The sequence below is a fragment of the Propithecus coquereli genome, unplaced genomic scaffold (assembly GCF_000956105.1).
Source record: "Propithecus coquereli isolate 6110/MARCELLA unplaced genomic scaffold, Pcoq_1.0 Scaffold181, whole genome shotgun sequence".
Lineage (NCBI taxonomy): Eukaryota > Metazoa > Chordata > Mammalia > Primates > Indriidae > Propithecus > Propithecus coquereli.
In genome coordinates this window covers 5,075,315-5,088,886 of record NW_012142857.1, presented here as the reverse complement: position 1 = coordinate 5,088,886, position 13,572 = coordinate 5,075,315, and the positions used below count along the sequence as shown (strand labels likewise).

Below are 13,572 nucleotides of genomic sequence, written 5' to 3'. Positions count from 1 at the left end.
AAGTATGTTTAAGGTAGGCTAGGCTAAGCTATTAATGTCTGTTAGGTTAGATGTATTTAAATGAATTTTTGACTTGCAATATTTTCAACTTACGATGGGCTTATTGGGATGTAGCCCCATCATAAGTCAAGGAGCATCTGTATGTTCAGTTATGAATATAGTCTTATTTCACCCTGTTTTCACACAAAAGGCAGGAAATTCTACATATCGTTTTGAACTTTGGTCTTTTTCCAGTTAAGTCTATCCTGGCAGTCATTTTACACAAGCATTTAGAGAGCTTTCTCATTTTTCTTTTTTAAATAATGACTTTATTGAGATATATTTCAAATACCAAAAAATTCACCCTTTCAAAGTATACAATTGAATGGTTTTGGGTACAGTCACAAAGTTGTGAAACCCATACCACTGTCTCATTCCAGAACATTTTGTTACCCCAAAGAGAAACTCCATGCTCATTAGCAGTCACTCCTCCTTTGTCCCTCCCCTCTACCCCTGGCAACCATTCATCTGCTTTCTGTCTTATGGATTTGCCTATTCTGGACATTTTATATAAATCATACAATATGTGGCTTTTGTGTCTGGCTTCTTTTACCTCATTTAATGTGTTCAAGGTTCATCCACGTTACAGCATTTATCAGTACATCATTTTTTTTTATTGCTGAGAAGTATTCCATTGTATCTATATATCACATTTTGTTTATCCATTCATCGGTTGATGAACATGTCTACTTTTTGGCCATTATTAATAATGCTGCGATGAGCATTCATTTATAAGTTTTTGTGTGGACATATGTTTTCAGTTCTTTCGGGTATACATCTAGGAGTAGAATTGCTAGGTGACATGGTAACTCTGTGTTTAACAGTTTGGGTTAACTGCCAAACCTTTTCTGTAGTGGCTTCACCATTTTACATTCCTACCAGCTATGTATGAGGGTTTCAATTTTTCTACATCCTTACTCATTGTTCCTTAAAACTAGAAATACTCTGTTGTAGGTCAATATCAAAATGTATTTAGACACTCCCCTATTGATAGACATTAAGGCTATTAACATTTTTTTTTTTTGGCTCATATCCTTTGCTCATTTTTGTATTGGAGCCTCTATTTGTATCTGTTTCTAAGACCCTTTTTGTATTAGAAAGATTAGCCCTTGTGACATGAATTTAAAGCATATATTTTTTTCAGTTTGCCTTTTGACTTAGTATATTTTTCTTTATGAAATGATGAATTTTTAAAAACGAATTTGAACAATTTGAATTTATCAATCTTTCATCGAGTTTAGGCTTTAGGATCTATAAACTGACTTCTTACTACTTTTTTGACCTTATCTCTTATTACTCTCCTTCTTACACATTCTGGTCTAGCCTCACTGATCTCTGTGCTGTTCCTTAAATATACTAGGCATGTTCTTAACTCAGGGCCGTTGCATGTGCTTGTCCCTCTACCGGGAAGACTCTTCCCTTGCCCCTATACTTTTTTCAAGTCTTTGCTCAAATGTCAACTTCATATTGAGGTCATCTTTCTTAAAATTGTCATAGATTGTCAGTAGTCCCCCAAACTCATTATCCTCTTCTTTACTATTTTAATATTAGGAGCTCAGCTGGACAATGGCTTTCCCGGTAGAGATGACATTTCACAGGCTTCCTTGTAGCTAGGTGTTGGGTGTACCAGAAGAAGTGATACATGCAGCTTTTACATTATTTAAAAAGAAATGGCCAGACATGGTGGCTCACACTTGTAATTCTAGCACTTTGAGAGGCCAAGTTGGGGGGGATATAGCATGAGGCCAGGAGGTCGAGACCAACCCAGGCAATATGTCTTGTCTCTACAAAAAACAAAACAAAATTAGCGGAGCATGGTGGCATGCACCTATACTCGTAGCTACTCGGGAGACTGAGGCAGGAGGATCACTTGAACCCAGGAGTTTGAGGCTGCAGTGAGCTATGATAGTGCCACTGCACTCAAACCTGGACAACAGAGTGAGAGTCTGTCTCAAAAACAAACAAACAAAAAACCCAAAAAACGCTTGCCTTGGAGTGCATTTTTCTCACTTTTCTGTGGTGGGAAATTATGACAACTGGAGCAAACTTTGAAGCACAGGCAAAGGGTAACAGAGTTTCCCTCCCTGCATGGGCCTTTGGGTGATGTTACTAAGTAGAACCTGCTTGATCTGGATTGTTATAGATTACCAGGGTTTGAACCCTTGGACTCCAGCTTTCGTCCCCCAGACCTTCAACCCTGCCAAAAGCCTTACTCAGATTTCTAGCTACCTCTTATGGGTCAGTAAACATGCCCTGGGCCACAGCAATTCCAAATGTCAGGCTGAGCTCTAGATTTTCCTAGTGCCTTAAATCTTGGCCTTATAATCCTTCAATATTTTGTTAGCTCTTTGATGCTTTTAGGAAGTGCCCTTTCTTCCCCCCTCTGCCCCCTAGTGGTTTTTGCTGACATCATCAGGAAAGTTCTTACGAATTTCCTGTCCATTACTGCTGAAAATGGAAGTAACCCCAATCCTTGTATTTTCTTTAAATATTTTATCGTTCTATAAGTTAATATTTAAGCCATGATTTATTATATTTTTCATTTATTTTCTACTATCAGTTGAATTTTTTAATTCAACATGTTTATTATATGATGTAGACTACAGAGCATAAAAAGCATCATAATAATGGTGTTTAAAGTATATATACAATGGGAACCCCGTTAACCTCCCTGGTGGGTCAGGGAAGGTTTTCTGGAAGGGTGAAGCTAGTCCACAGTCTTTTTTTTTTTTTTTTTTTTTTTGAGGCATAGTCTCACTCTGTTGCCCTGGCTAGAGTAAGTGCCGTGGTGTTAGCCTATCTCACAGCAACCTCAAACTCCTGGGCTCAAGCGATCCTACTGCCTCAGCCTCCCGAGTAGCGGGGACTACAGGCATGCACCACCATGCCCGGCTAATTTTTTCTATACATTTTTAGTTGTCCAGACATTCCTTTCTATTTTTTTTTTTTTTTTTTAGTAGAGACGGGATCTCGCTCTTGCTCAGGCTGGTCTCGAACTCCTGAGCTCAAACAATCCGTCCGCCTCGGCCTCCCACAGTGCTAGGATTACAGGCATGAGCCACCGCGCTCGGGGAAGTCCACAGTCTTGAGTGATGACTGTGAGTTAACCAAGTGGTTTGGGCACAGAAGGGGAAGTTGGAGCCATCACACGGTCTTGGGAGATGTGGGAACATAGTAACTAGGAAGCAGCAATTGATGAGTAATTGCATTATACTCATGTGTATCTTTAAAATGTATTTCTTAAATGGCTATTTCATAGGTTTTTCTGTTTATATCATTTTTTTTCCCAGATCGGCAGAAATCAAATTTGGTTTTCTTATTTTGAAGCTGACTTTTTAAAAATATCAGTCATCTTTAGTACCATTTATGATACAAAATTTCGTCATAAGAGAGGATGATTGATCCAAGGGTTAACACTTTTTCTGTTCTCCCACTTGTGATTCTGTTTGGCCCAATTCATTTTGGAGGAGAGCAACCCTCTGTTCTGCACACACACTCTTTCCCCAAGGTTATTAGACCTAGTATTCAATAGTCATAGTTTTTACTTTAAACAAACTAAAACAATTTGTTTCTGGATCTGGGACATAGAATAAGTTGTTAAATTGTAAACAGCTATAGCTGATTATTGGTTATTGATGCAATGACTGAATTTATTTGCAAATGTATTGGAGGTAGTCATCTACCTACCTATCTAGGTAGGCTTTAATCGTGGCAAGGTATTTGTTACTTCGGGATTTGACTTTAAACTCTGACCCGACTGGAAAGCCTAGCCAATTGACGAGAGTATGGATTCCTGACAGGCACGGGCTATACGAACGAATGATTATTACAATACACAATCTTTTTCGGTTCCGAGCACTGAAATCACCATTGATGAATCATAACATGACCTGAAACATCTGGTTTGTCTTTTATTCAGTTCATGAATAAGAACAAATACAAGAATTGCTTTTTATGTAGTTAATATTTCAACAGTAATTATAGAAATTTCAGGAGAGAGAATTGTTCCATAATACTTTAAAAGTTAGATTTCTGAGTAGAACAGATTTATTCATTACACGGCAAGGTCAATTGCCTGGGCCTCTTCTTGTGTTTTGTATACTTTGTTTTTTAAATACATCTCCATCACTAATAATTCCTTACAATATCTGGTAGAATTTAAGCTTGTCCAGCTCTGGATCCAAGTCATCTTTAATTTGTTTAATAAACCTTCATTTAAGCAGGGTTTAAGTACTTTTCTTTGAACTTTTCATGAATATTTCAGTTTTATAAAAATATTTTGATATTCTTTTGGAGCTGTTGCTCTCTTTGCTGTATTGTTGAGGTTTCTACTCTCCTCGTCTTTAACATGTTACTGTTTCGCATTATAATTCTGTTTAAACTTCTGCAGTGACTGAAAATTCCTGGATAACATTTATTCCTGTTTGTGCTTTTTGCTCAGCTAAAATTTTTCCTTTTTATTTGATATAAGATTTGTTTCTAAAAGGGATTAATGATCTGGGGAGGACAGGGTAGTCCATCATAGTAGGAATATGCTTAATAAAACAGGAATAATTTATTTACTGTTAATATTTTGCTGAACATGCAAAGTTGGCCTTGAGAAAATGGACCCTACAGACAAAAGATCTGTAGGGTGTACCATTGTTCAGGTTGTAAAGTGATTATTAGTACCAAAAGGCATTGTTTTCTTCCCTACACTGTGTGGTCTCTTCAGTTGTGCAGTGTTTGAGTATTTGTTTCCGTGTTGTTACTAAACAGAGATGATCATAGAGGTCTAGAGTGGATCTTCAAAGCAGAACACTGCTGGCAACTTGTCATTTAATAGGAGATGGGAAATGGAAAACGGGGAAATAATGGATACCTGACCCAAATAAAAGAGCTAATGACTGGGAAAGAGTTTTGTTTTTTTGCCTGATTTGATTTTTATGTTATTTTTCAATAACCTGAAAATGTTGAATATTTAGATTTGAGTTTTTTCGTGTGCAGTTTATTTAGAAAAGAATAATATCTTTTATCTTGCAAAGTGATCATTATTCTGTTTTCTTCCCACTTCTCCAGAGATATTACATATGAAATATCAGTAGAAGCGATATCAACAATGGTGGTTTTCCTTTCCTGCCAACTCTTCCACAAGGAAGTTTTGCGACAGAGCATCAGCCACAAATATTTGATGCGAGGTCCATGGTATGTTTCTATTTTAAATATATCTAGTTTTTTAATTGTGTAAGTCTAAGTCTGTATTTACAGTCTTTTTTTTTTTCAGACAAGAGTCTCACTCTGTTGCCTGGACTAGAGTGCCATGGCATCAGCCTAGCTCATAGCAACCTCAAACTCCTGGGATGAACCAATCCTTTTGCCTCAGCCTCCCTAGTAGCTGGGACTACAGGCATGTGCCACCATGCCCGGCTAATTTTTTCTATATATTTTTTAGTTGTCCAGCTAATTTCTTTATATTTTTAGTAGAGACAAGGTCTCGCTCTTGCTCAGACTGGTCTCGAACTCCTGAGCTCAAATGATCCTCCCGCCTCGGCCTCCCAGAGTGCTAGAATTACAGGCATGAGCCACCGCACCCAGCCTGTATTTCTAGTCTTGTCCTCTTATCCGAGCATTGATGTTTCCTCTGATTGTTCTGTCGTTACTTCAAATCCAATGCATAAGGAATCAAATCCTGTGTTCCTGTCCAATCTACCTATCCCCGCTGTCCTTCCTGTTCCCTAGCTTTGTTACCTTCTCTAGCGGTTGCATTGCAGAATTGAAACACTAAATCCTCTTTCTTTTTCTTTCTTCTCCTTCATTCTCTGTGTCTAAGCAGTCAAGTCATATTTTTTTACTCAAGTTACTTTTGTATCTTCCCCCTCTCACCAGTCCCTTTAAAACTGCTGTACTGTAATCTTATGTCCCATCACCATGTGTTTGGACTACTCCAGCAGCCTCTTCACTATATGTTCCTACTTTCATTGAGTCTACAAATACTGTGTGCTGACCGCGTACCAGGCATGTGTTAGCCTGTGGGGCTATGCTCTTGAGCAGAATTTTACAATCTCCTAGGGGGCGGGGATGGGAATAGAAAAATATTAAATAATACATATGCACACACCCTACCTTGTATTCACATAATCTTCACAAAACTTTACATGTAAAGCAAATCCAATTGAAGTACCCTGGATTAAAGTTCTTAGGTACTGGGTAGCTTTACCATCTCCACATCCCTCTTGCTACCCTGATATACCTGTGGCACATATGTTTTTTGAACATTTGAAAATTACTGATAAGAGGGAAAGGGCATGGGCTTTGGAATCGGAAGGTTTGCACCTGAATCCTCTCTGACAGTGACACTCAAAATGAGCTTGGTTTGAAGTAGTGCTTGGCATTGTGGGGCTGTGTGCACCGTGCTGTGAACTTCGTTCCTTGCAATGCTGAAAGTGTTGAAGTTGCCTTTTTAATAGTCAGAGAGAATATTAGTCTTCTTATTTTCTAAGTAAGGTTTTTATAGTATCACTGTGATGCCAAATATTTAAACCATAGTATGTTCTTTACTGATTTTTGTCATTCATCTTGGAAGCTTTGTCTAAAAAGCTCAATAAATAGTGCATTCAAGAGTCGTAAAAAGTTTACTCTAGATTGCAGGAGTTGTTTGATCGCCAGTTGAGTAATTGAATAAATTGAATAATTTCATACTGAAAAAGTGTAGCCTTGTTATTTTTTAGTTCTCGCTTTTCCTACTGATTTTGTATTACTGCGTTCCTTCAGGTGCCACGTAATGTATTATGCACAAAATTTATAATATCTCACCATGTTATAGAGAGTACAGATAAAGTAAGCGAAGCTCAAGAGTTTGTGATTTGACCAACGTCTTATGGTGTGATAAGAGGCAAAGTCAGAATTAAGCCTCAAAATTGATCTTAAAGCCCATGATCTTTGCCGTTACGTGACAGTGCTAGATTTCTTTGAATTGTGCTATCAACTCTTTTGTATTAATAGATACTATTAATAGCAGAATTATTTATGTGCCATTATGTAGAATTAGATGACCCCTGTATCTAATGTAAGTTTGATTTTTTTTTTCCTTTTTGTGTAGTCTTCCGTACACCAGCAAACTTGTGAAAACCTTACTGTATAACTTTATCAGACAAGAAAAGCCGCCTCCTCCAGGAGCCCATGTTTTTTCTCAGCAGTCGGATGGGGGAGGACTACTTTATGGACTTGCATCAGGAGTAGCAAGTAAGTCTTATCAGATTTTTTCAGTTCCTTGGTGCACATAAATTTTGTCTAATTAGGCATAGTAAATTCTGTTCACTTGGCTGCTGCCATTAATAGTTATATTGAATCTGCACAGCTGGCTAAATGTGAAAATGAAAAGTAATTAAAATACTAATCTTTCCATTCTGTGCAGTGATTTATGTTAAATATATGCTGTAATGATAGATTATTTACCTACAAAACACTGTTTTTCAGGAAGAATGTTTATGCATAAATATGCATGTTCCATGAGTTCTGGCTATACAATAAAATTAAAATTAAGCCTTTAGAAACTTTTTTCTGTTTGTGTTATAAGAGGAAATCTTTTTATTTTAGGTTATTTTAGGCTATTTTTTGGTTTGGATTTTATATCACTAAGTGTAGTTTTCCTATTGTACTCAGTGCTTTTTTCAGTGTCAAATTAGCACATTTTGAAGAGTTTTGTAATAAACTCTGAAGTGGCACAAACTTGAGTTTTTCCAATTGGGTGCAGATTTCATAACTGAAGAAAGCTCATCCCTACCTTACAATAAGTCCTCATTTCTGGCTCACACCTAAAGGCAGCAGAAGTGCAAGAGCACCTCTGGTTCTCCCCGTTGTTAGCATGGAGGGCCTTGGTCACTTGAGGTTATATAAATGGAACTTTTGCTTTATTCTGAAGAAGACACGAAAACTAGAGTGACAGTTCGGCATTTGTGAGGTCTGCCTGGGTGCTCCTTACTCTTGCTCTCTGCTTAATCACGTAGTGCAGGGTTCAGGTGGAGCTGATTCCACAGCTGAATTATGGGTGTGGCATGTGCCCTCCACACTCAGCCTGGGACATCAGCTTGCTGTGAAATGGCAACACTATGGGATAACTTATTAGATAATAAGTCTTGGAAACTTCTTTGGATTCAAAGACCTCTTAAAAAAATAGTAGACTTATTCTGTTGATTTAAGGAATTGATCAGTAAACCACTGTCTTAAATTTGTCTTCCTTTGACTTCTTTTGATACTATGAATTGAATCACATTTGTGATCTCTCTCTCCCTTCATGCTGAGCAGCCTACGTAGAATGCCAAACCTGCATAGGTTCCTTTGAGTTATTCCTATCCAGTGCTCTCATTATTTCGGATGAAGAATAACTTTTTGTGTCCCATGGGAAGGCTTAATTAATCTGTTAGTGTTTTCTTTTTTTGATTATTAAACTGGTATGAGTATTTAAAGCTGAGTATTTTTCAATACTCTGATATGGTTAGAAGTTTTTTTGGGGGAGACAGTTTAAGTTCATAATTGCTTTCTTTAAAACATTTGAATACTTGGCAGTGTTTGTCTTTTTTAAAGGAAGCATAGATCTGTACATAGTTTTTGATTTTTCTTTTAGTTATGTGTCATATCAAAAGGAAGGCCCAGTATTGAATATGGTGTCATTAGCGTTTCAGATGCTGAAAAACTTGAATTTAAATTTTGGAGCTGTTCCTGACTAGATAGCAGCATATTATAAGGAATTCCTTTAATTTTCCTAGCTTTTAGTTTCCTTGTCTATCTAACGGTAAGGTTGATTGGGGGGGATGATCTCTGAGATTATTTCCACATAACTTTCTATGGTGTTTTTTCTCACCATTTAAAAATTTAATATTCAGTGAAGCATGTTAAAATAGATTTATGGTTTTTAGTGTACTATAGTCACAAGATATTTTACATAGCTTTCTTCCTAAGTCTTCATAAAACTATTCATATGAAAGTGTAAATCAAAATAGAGTAATTATGGATTCATTATTTCACAGTATCCGACTCAAAGGATTATAAAAAACAACAAAAGGACACTCTCGTAAAAAGCACAGCTCTCTAACCGTGGGCAAAATGAAATGTAAAAATGATCACAGTCATGTAATTTTAAATTAAACTACATTCCAGGAAAGTCAATCAAGCTGCCAAAATTTGACTTTAGTTGTGTGATCACTTTTGATGATCTTTTGGTTGGTAGTTAAGGAATTTTCTTACTTTAGTATTGGCTTGAGAAAAATATGACTTGGAAGTTCCTCATTGAAAAAATTTACATTCCAAAGCCAAATGTAAATTATAAACTCTTTTGAATTATATTCGTTTTTATTGGGATTAAATTTTTCCTGGATATAGCAAGCATTTCCTTTTATAGCAGTATGTACTTTGTATGTTTTGCTTAAATTATTTCCTTTGAAACAGAGTGCCTTATTTAAAAAAAAAGTTCACAGTTTTGGACAGTTAAGTTTTGTTGGCACTGGTAGGAGAAGAGAATAATCCTTCAGTAGAACTGGAGTCCGGATGACTAGTGAGCCACATGCCTGGACACTCCTAAGAGTCAGGCAAGGCCTTCTCCAATTTCTTCTCACTTTTACAGATGTATTTTTGGTTATTCTACTGTTTGTTTCCCAGACTCTAGGAAAGATTCTGTTACTTTGTTGCATCCTGACACTCTGCCTTTTCATGCCTTCTCTTGAGTGTTTCATAACTTCAAGTCCTACTTTCTCCTCTTTTTGAGTCTTGATTTCCTGCCCATGCTTCCATTAAGGTCCTTCTTGAGCTCTGCCTACTCCATAAAGACTTCCTTTGCCCCTCTAGTGATCTTTTCTTGTGACACTTAACACTCTGTGTTCTAGTTATTTACGTACTCTCATCATTCTCCCCACGTTGGCTCTGCGTACGACACAGTGAAAGCTAGCGTTTATGTAACGCGAGTTTAGAGAGCAACTTTTTGAGCATCTCACTTCATTTTCATAGCAAGCTCATCTATCTGAAATAGATGGTTTTACTCTTAATAGGATAGATGAAGAGATGTTCCTAGTTATTGCATTATTTTGTCTTAAGATTACATAGGAAAGAGATGATGTTGGCTTGTATTTGAGCTCAGTTCCTTGACTCCTGAGCTTTTTGCTGATTTGCCTTTCGTGGTCGTGATCACTTGAGTCTCGAGTGTTGTAAGCTGCTCTTGACTTGCATGGGTGTCTACTAGTGTCCAGGAGAGCACCCTACATCTGTGGACTGTCAGTAAATACTTGTGTATAATTAAATACCAAAAGCGAATACTTGTCTACACTCAAGATAGATGTGAACTCAGTTATAACTCAGTTATATAGTATCTGTCATTTACTGAGTCTTCTGTTTGCCAGGCACTGTAGTAGCCACTTAACATACATGATTTCATACACTCCTTATTTTTCTTCTCTGATGTTTTATTATGGAAAACTCTAAAGATGTACAGAGTAGACATAGTAGAAGAATGAATCCCCATCTGCCCATAACCCATCTTCAAGAGTGATCAACATTCTTTTTTCCCCCATTTATCTCCATTCTTCTACTTTCTACAAATCTTTTCATTTTGAAATAAGTGCACACATGTAGAAAAGTTCTAAAACTAAAAATATTATAAAAACCTCTATATAACTTTATCCAGATTTATTTTTAACATTTTATCCCATGTTTTGTCATTTATATTCTCTCTCTTTCATCCTATATCACACACATATGCATACATGATTTTTTTTAACCTCTTGAGAGTAAGTTGTCTACATCATATCCCTTTACTCCTAAATACTTCAATGTATATTTCCTAAAAGGGGATATCTCTTACATAACCACAGTGCAGTTAACCAACTTCAGTAAATTTAACATTCAACTACCCTTAAAACAAATGAGGTAGGAATTTGTTTGTACCTCAGTAATAATAAGGAAATGGAGATTTCCTTCTGTATTTTAAAATTTCCTAATTAAGTATAGCATCATATGTGCTTCACTTCTTGTAACTACTCTATCGGAAGCTCCATGGTGGAGCACACGCCTTTATTATTGGCATTGCAGTACACAGTGAGTGTTCGGATGGAGTTCAGTCAGAATGTAATAAATAATTGGAGGAACTATTAATACCTTTTAATTACCACTAGTAAGTTTTTAAAATGAGAGTAATGAAAATTGTATAGATTTTGTTTTTTTTTTTTTTTTTTAAAAAAAAAGCCTTTTCAAGTATGTCAAGTATGATTTATTTCTTTCACTGGAATGAATTATGTATTAATACATTATTTTGTAAGATCTATAATACATGCAAACCTATATTCATAATTTTGCAGTATTTGGCAGAAAAATTGTTTCTTTTCTCTTTGTAGTTTTTTAGTTTAGATATTCCTCTAATATGCTGACAAAATGGAAAGAGTCAATTAGGTATGACTTTACTATTTAGAAAAAAGCGCCACAGTTTTAATTAATGTGGTATTTATAATGAATTTTTAAATGAACTTTTTAATGAATCATAGAATTCCAGAACCACCTGACATACTTCTAAAAAAAATACACGTGCATAGTAGTTAGACCTTGGAATTCCTAATTCATTAGATATGAGGTGAGACTCAGCGATACACATTTTCAGTGAGCATTCTAGATGATTTTGATATAGCCGGTCCATTTCGGAACCACTAATGTGGTACGACTCCCTCTCCAGTGCTTGAATTTGTCCTGCTGTGAGCCCTTCATGGCACTTGGTTGAGCCAATACTGCTAACTACTGAGGAAATACATTGTTTTGAGGCAGCTCTAATGGATTTAACTGATGCCCTTCCCATGTATGATCTCGGTTTCTGTTCTTACTGCCCTCTGTTACTGATGAGGTCCTGTTTATCAGGATCAATCTTGAAGTCCGACAGCGAGTGCAGTACTCTAGCATGGAATAAATAGATTAGAACTCCAACCTCCCTGATTCTGGACACTATTTTTAAAAAATTAATCTAATATAAATGTACATGAACTCTTTTGGGTGCTAATATTCAGTTATTGCATTTATTATTTATTTTATCATCTAAATCTTGTCCATACTTGTAGCTTTTATGTCCTATCTTTCCTTTTCAGATTTTATATATGAAAGTGCAGACCTTTCAGTGTATCTCAGTGAGATTTAAGATGTGGTGTGGCCCGTAATTCCCGCCAAAGAATAAGACTTGCTTTTATTTTTAGCTGTAGATCATCATTAAACAAATATTTGGGGGCTTTCTGCTTTTATTTAGGGCTGTATCCTTGGTGCCATATTGAGAGAGGAGTGACACATTTTAATTCCTATGTGAAGAGCAGAGTGTTTCTATAGATGTCACATGTAAAGTAACAATAAAAATAAATATAATTAGGGATTTTGTGACTGTTGCATATAGAATAGATTTCATTCCCTGGAAACTTGGTAAGGATTTGCTGTGGGGCAGTAGCCTGGGTTTTCCAGCAGGAGACTTTAGAGTTAATGAAGATTCCTATAGTTCCTCTGACTTTTAGGACATACCCACAAGAATCTTTACAGAACTGGAGCTAGTAGTCCCCCTGGTGGAAGGAGGTACTGGGGAGCCTCTTGTGAATTCATTCCTTAACCCCCATGTCTCACTCTGGATTATACCCTAGGGACCTCTTGGTTGCCTTTTCTTGTCTCCCATTGCTGGAAGTTCTGGCAGATAAGGGTGGATTTTTAGAGCATGAAGATAGGAATCAGAAGATTTGGGATGTAGTCACAGCTCAGCGTGACTTTAGACAAGTTGTTCAACTTTTAAAATCTCGTTACCTAATTTACAAAGCTGATAAATATAAGACACTTTGTATGGGGTTACTGTGAGGAATAAATGTGAGATACTATAGATAAAATCACTTTTAAAACTATACAACATCTATCCTTATGTAAATAACTACTTTTGCTTTCTGCACTGAAGCTCTGCTGGTGCTTGTTAGTTTAAATTTCTTTTCTTTAAAATTATTTTGATTTTATTAGAATAACAGCGAGTGATCAGAAAATCCTGGACGAATTTATGTAAGACAGTTTAAAAATTTAAGAACTTCATATTGTTGTGGTCTGCTCAGACTTTCAAATTTATATTAAAAATGTTGTGAAAAACTGACTAAATTGAATATAGCCGCCATGATTTTGCTTTTTCTCCAACTGGCCTGTCATTTTATGTGGTGCAAAATTTGGCCAATGACAGTTAAAAAAGGAAAATTTGATTGTTAAATAGATATTGCCCACAAGAAATTTCTCCTTCTTAAATGAACTTCTCTTGACAACAATCATTGTGGTACCCTTTCTTACTAATTTATCCGAAAGGCTATTATATTTGTTTTTTTTTGACAGTTTGTTTATAAAATTAGCCAATTAAAGATTTTAATAAAGAAAAGATTTGATGCTGACCCAACCTGAATTATAATATTTCCAATATTTCAAACTAATCAAAGATATCAGTAGTATTGGTAATCTTTGGTATAGTCAGTAAGGCAATTAATGGTTAATTCTTTTTTTTTTTTTTTTTTTTTTTTTTTTTTT

At 36.1% G+C, this 13,572-nt stretch overlaps 1 protein-coding gene across 1 annotated transcript in view; it reads left to right on the top strand.

The window, feature by feature from the left end:
* The window catches only part of DYM (dymeclin), a 359,526-nt gene that overhangs the window by 88,680 nt on the left and 257,274 nt on the right, over window positions 1–13,572 (top strand). Inside the window, exons 6-8 of the mRNA XM_012642636.1 lie at window positions 5,098–5,223; window positions 7,118–7,260; window positions 9,175–9,236. Coding sequence (XP_012498090.1) covers window positions 5,098–5,223; window positions 7,118–7,260; window positions 9,175–9,236 — 331 coding nt within the window. The remainder of the gene's footprint in view (window positions 1–5,097; window positions 5,224–7,117; window positions 7,261–9,174; window positions 9,237–13,572) is intronic.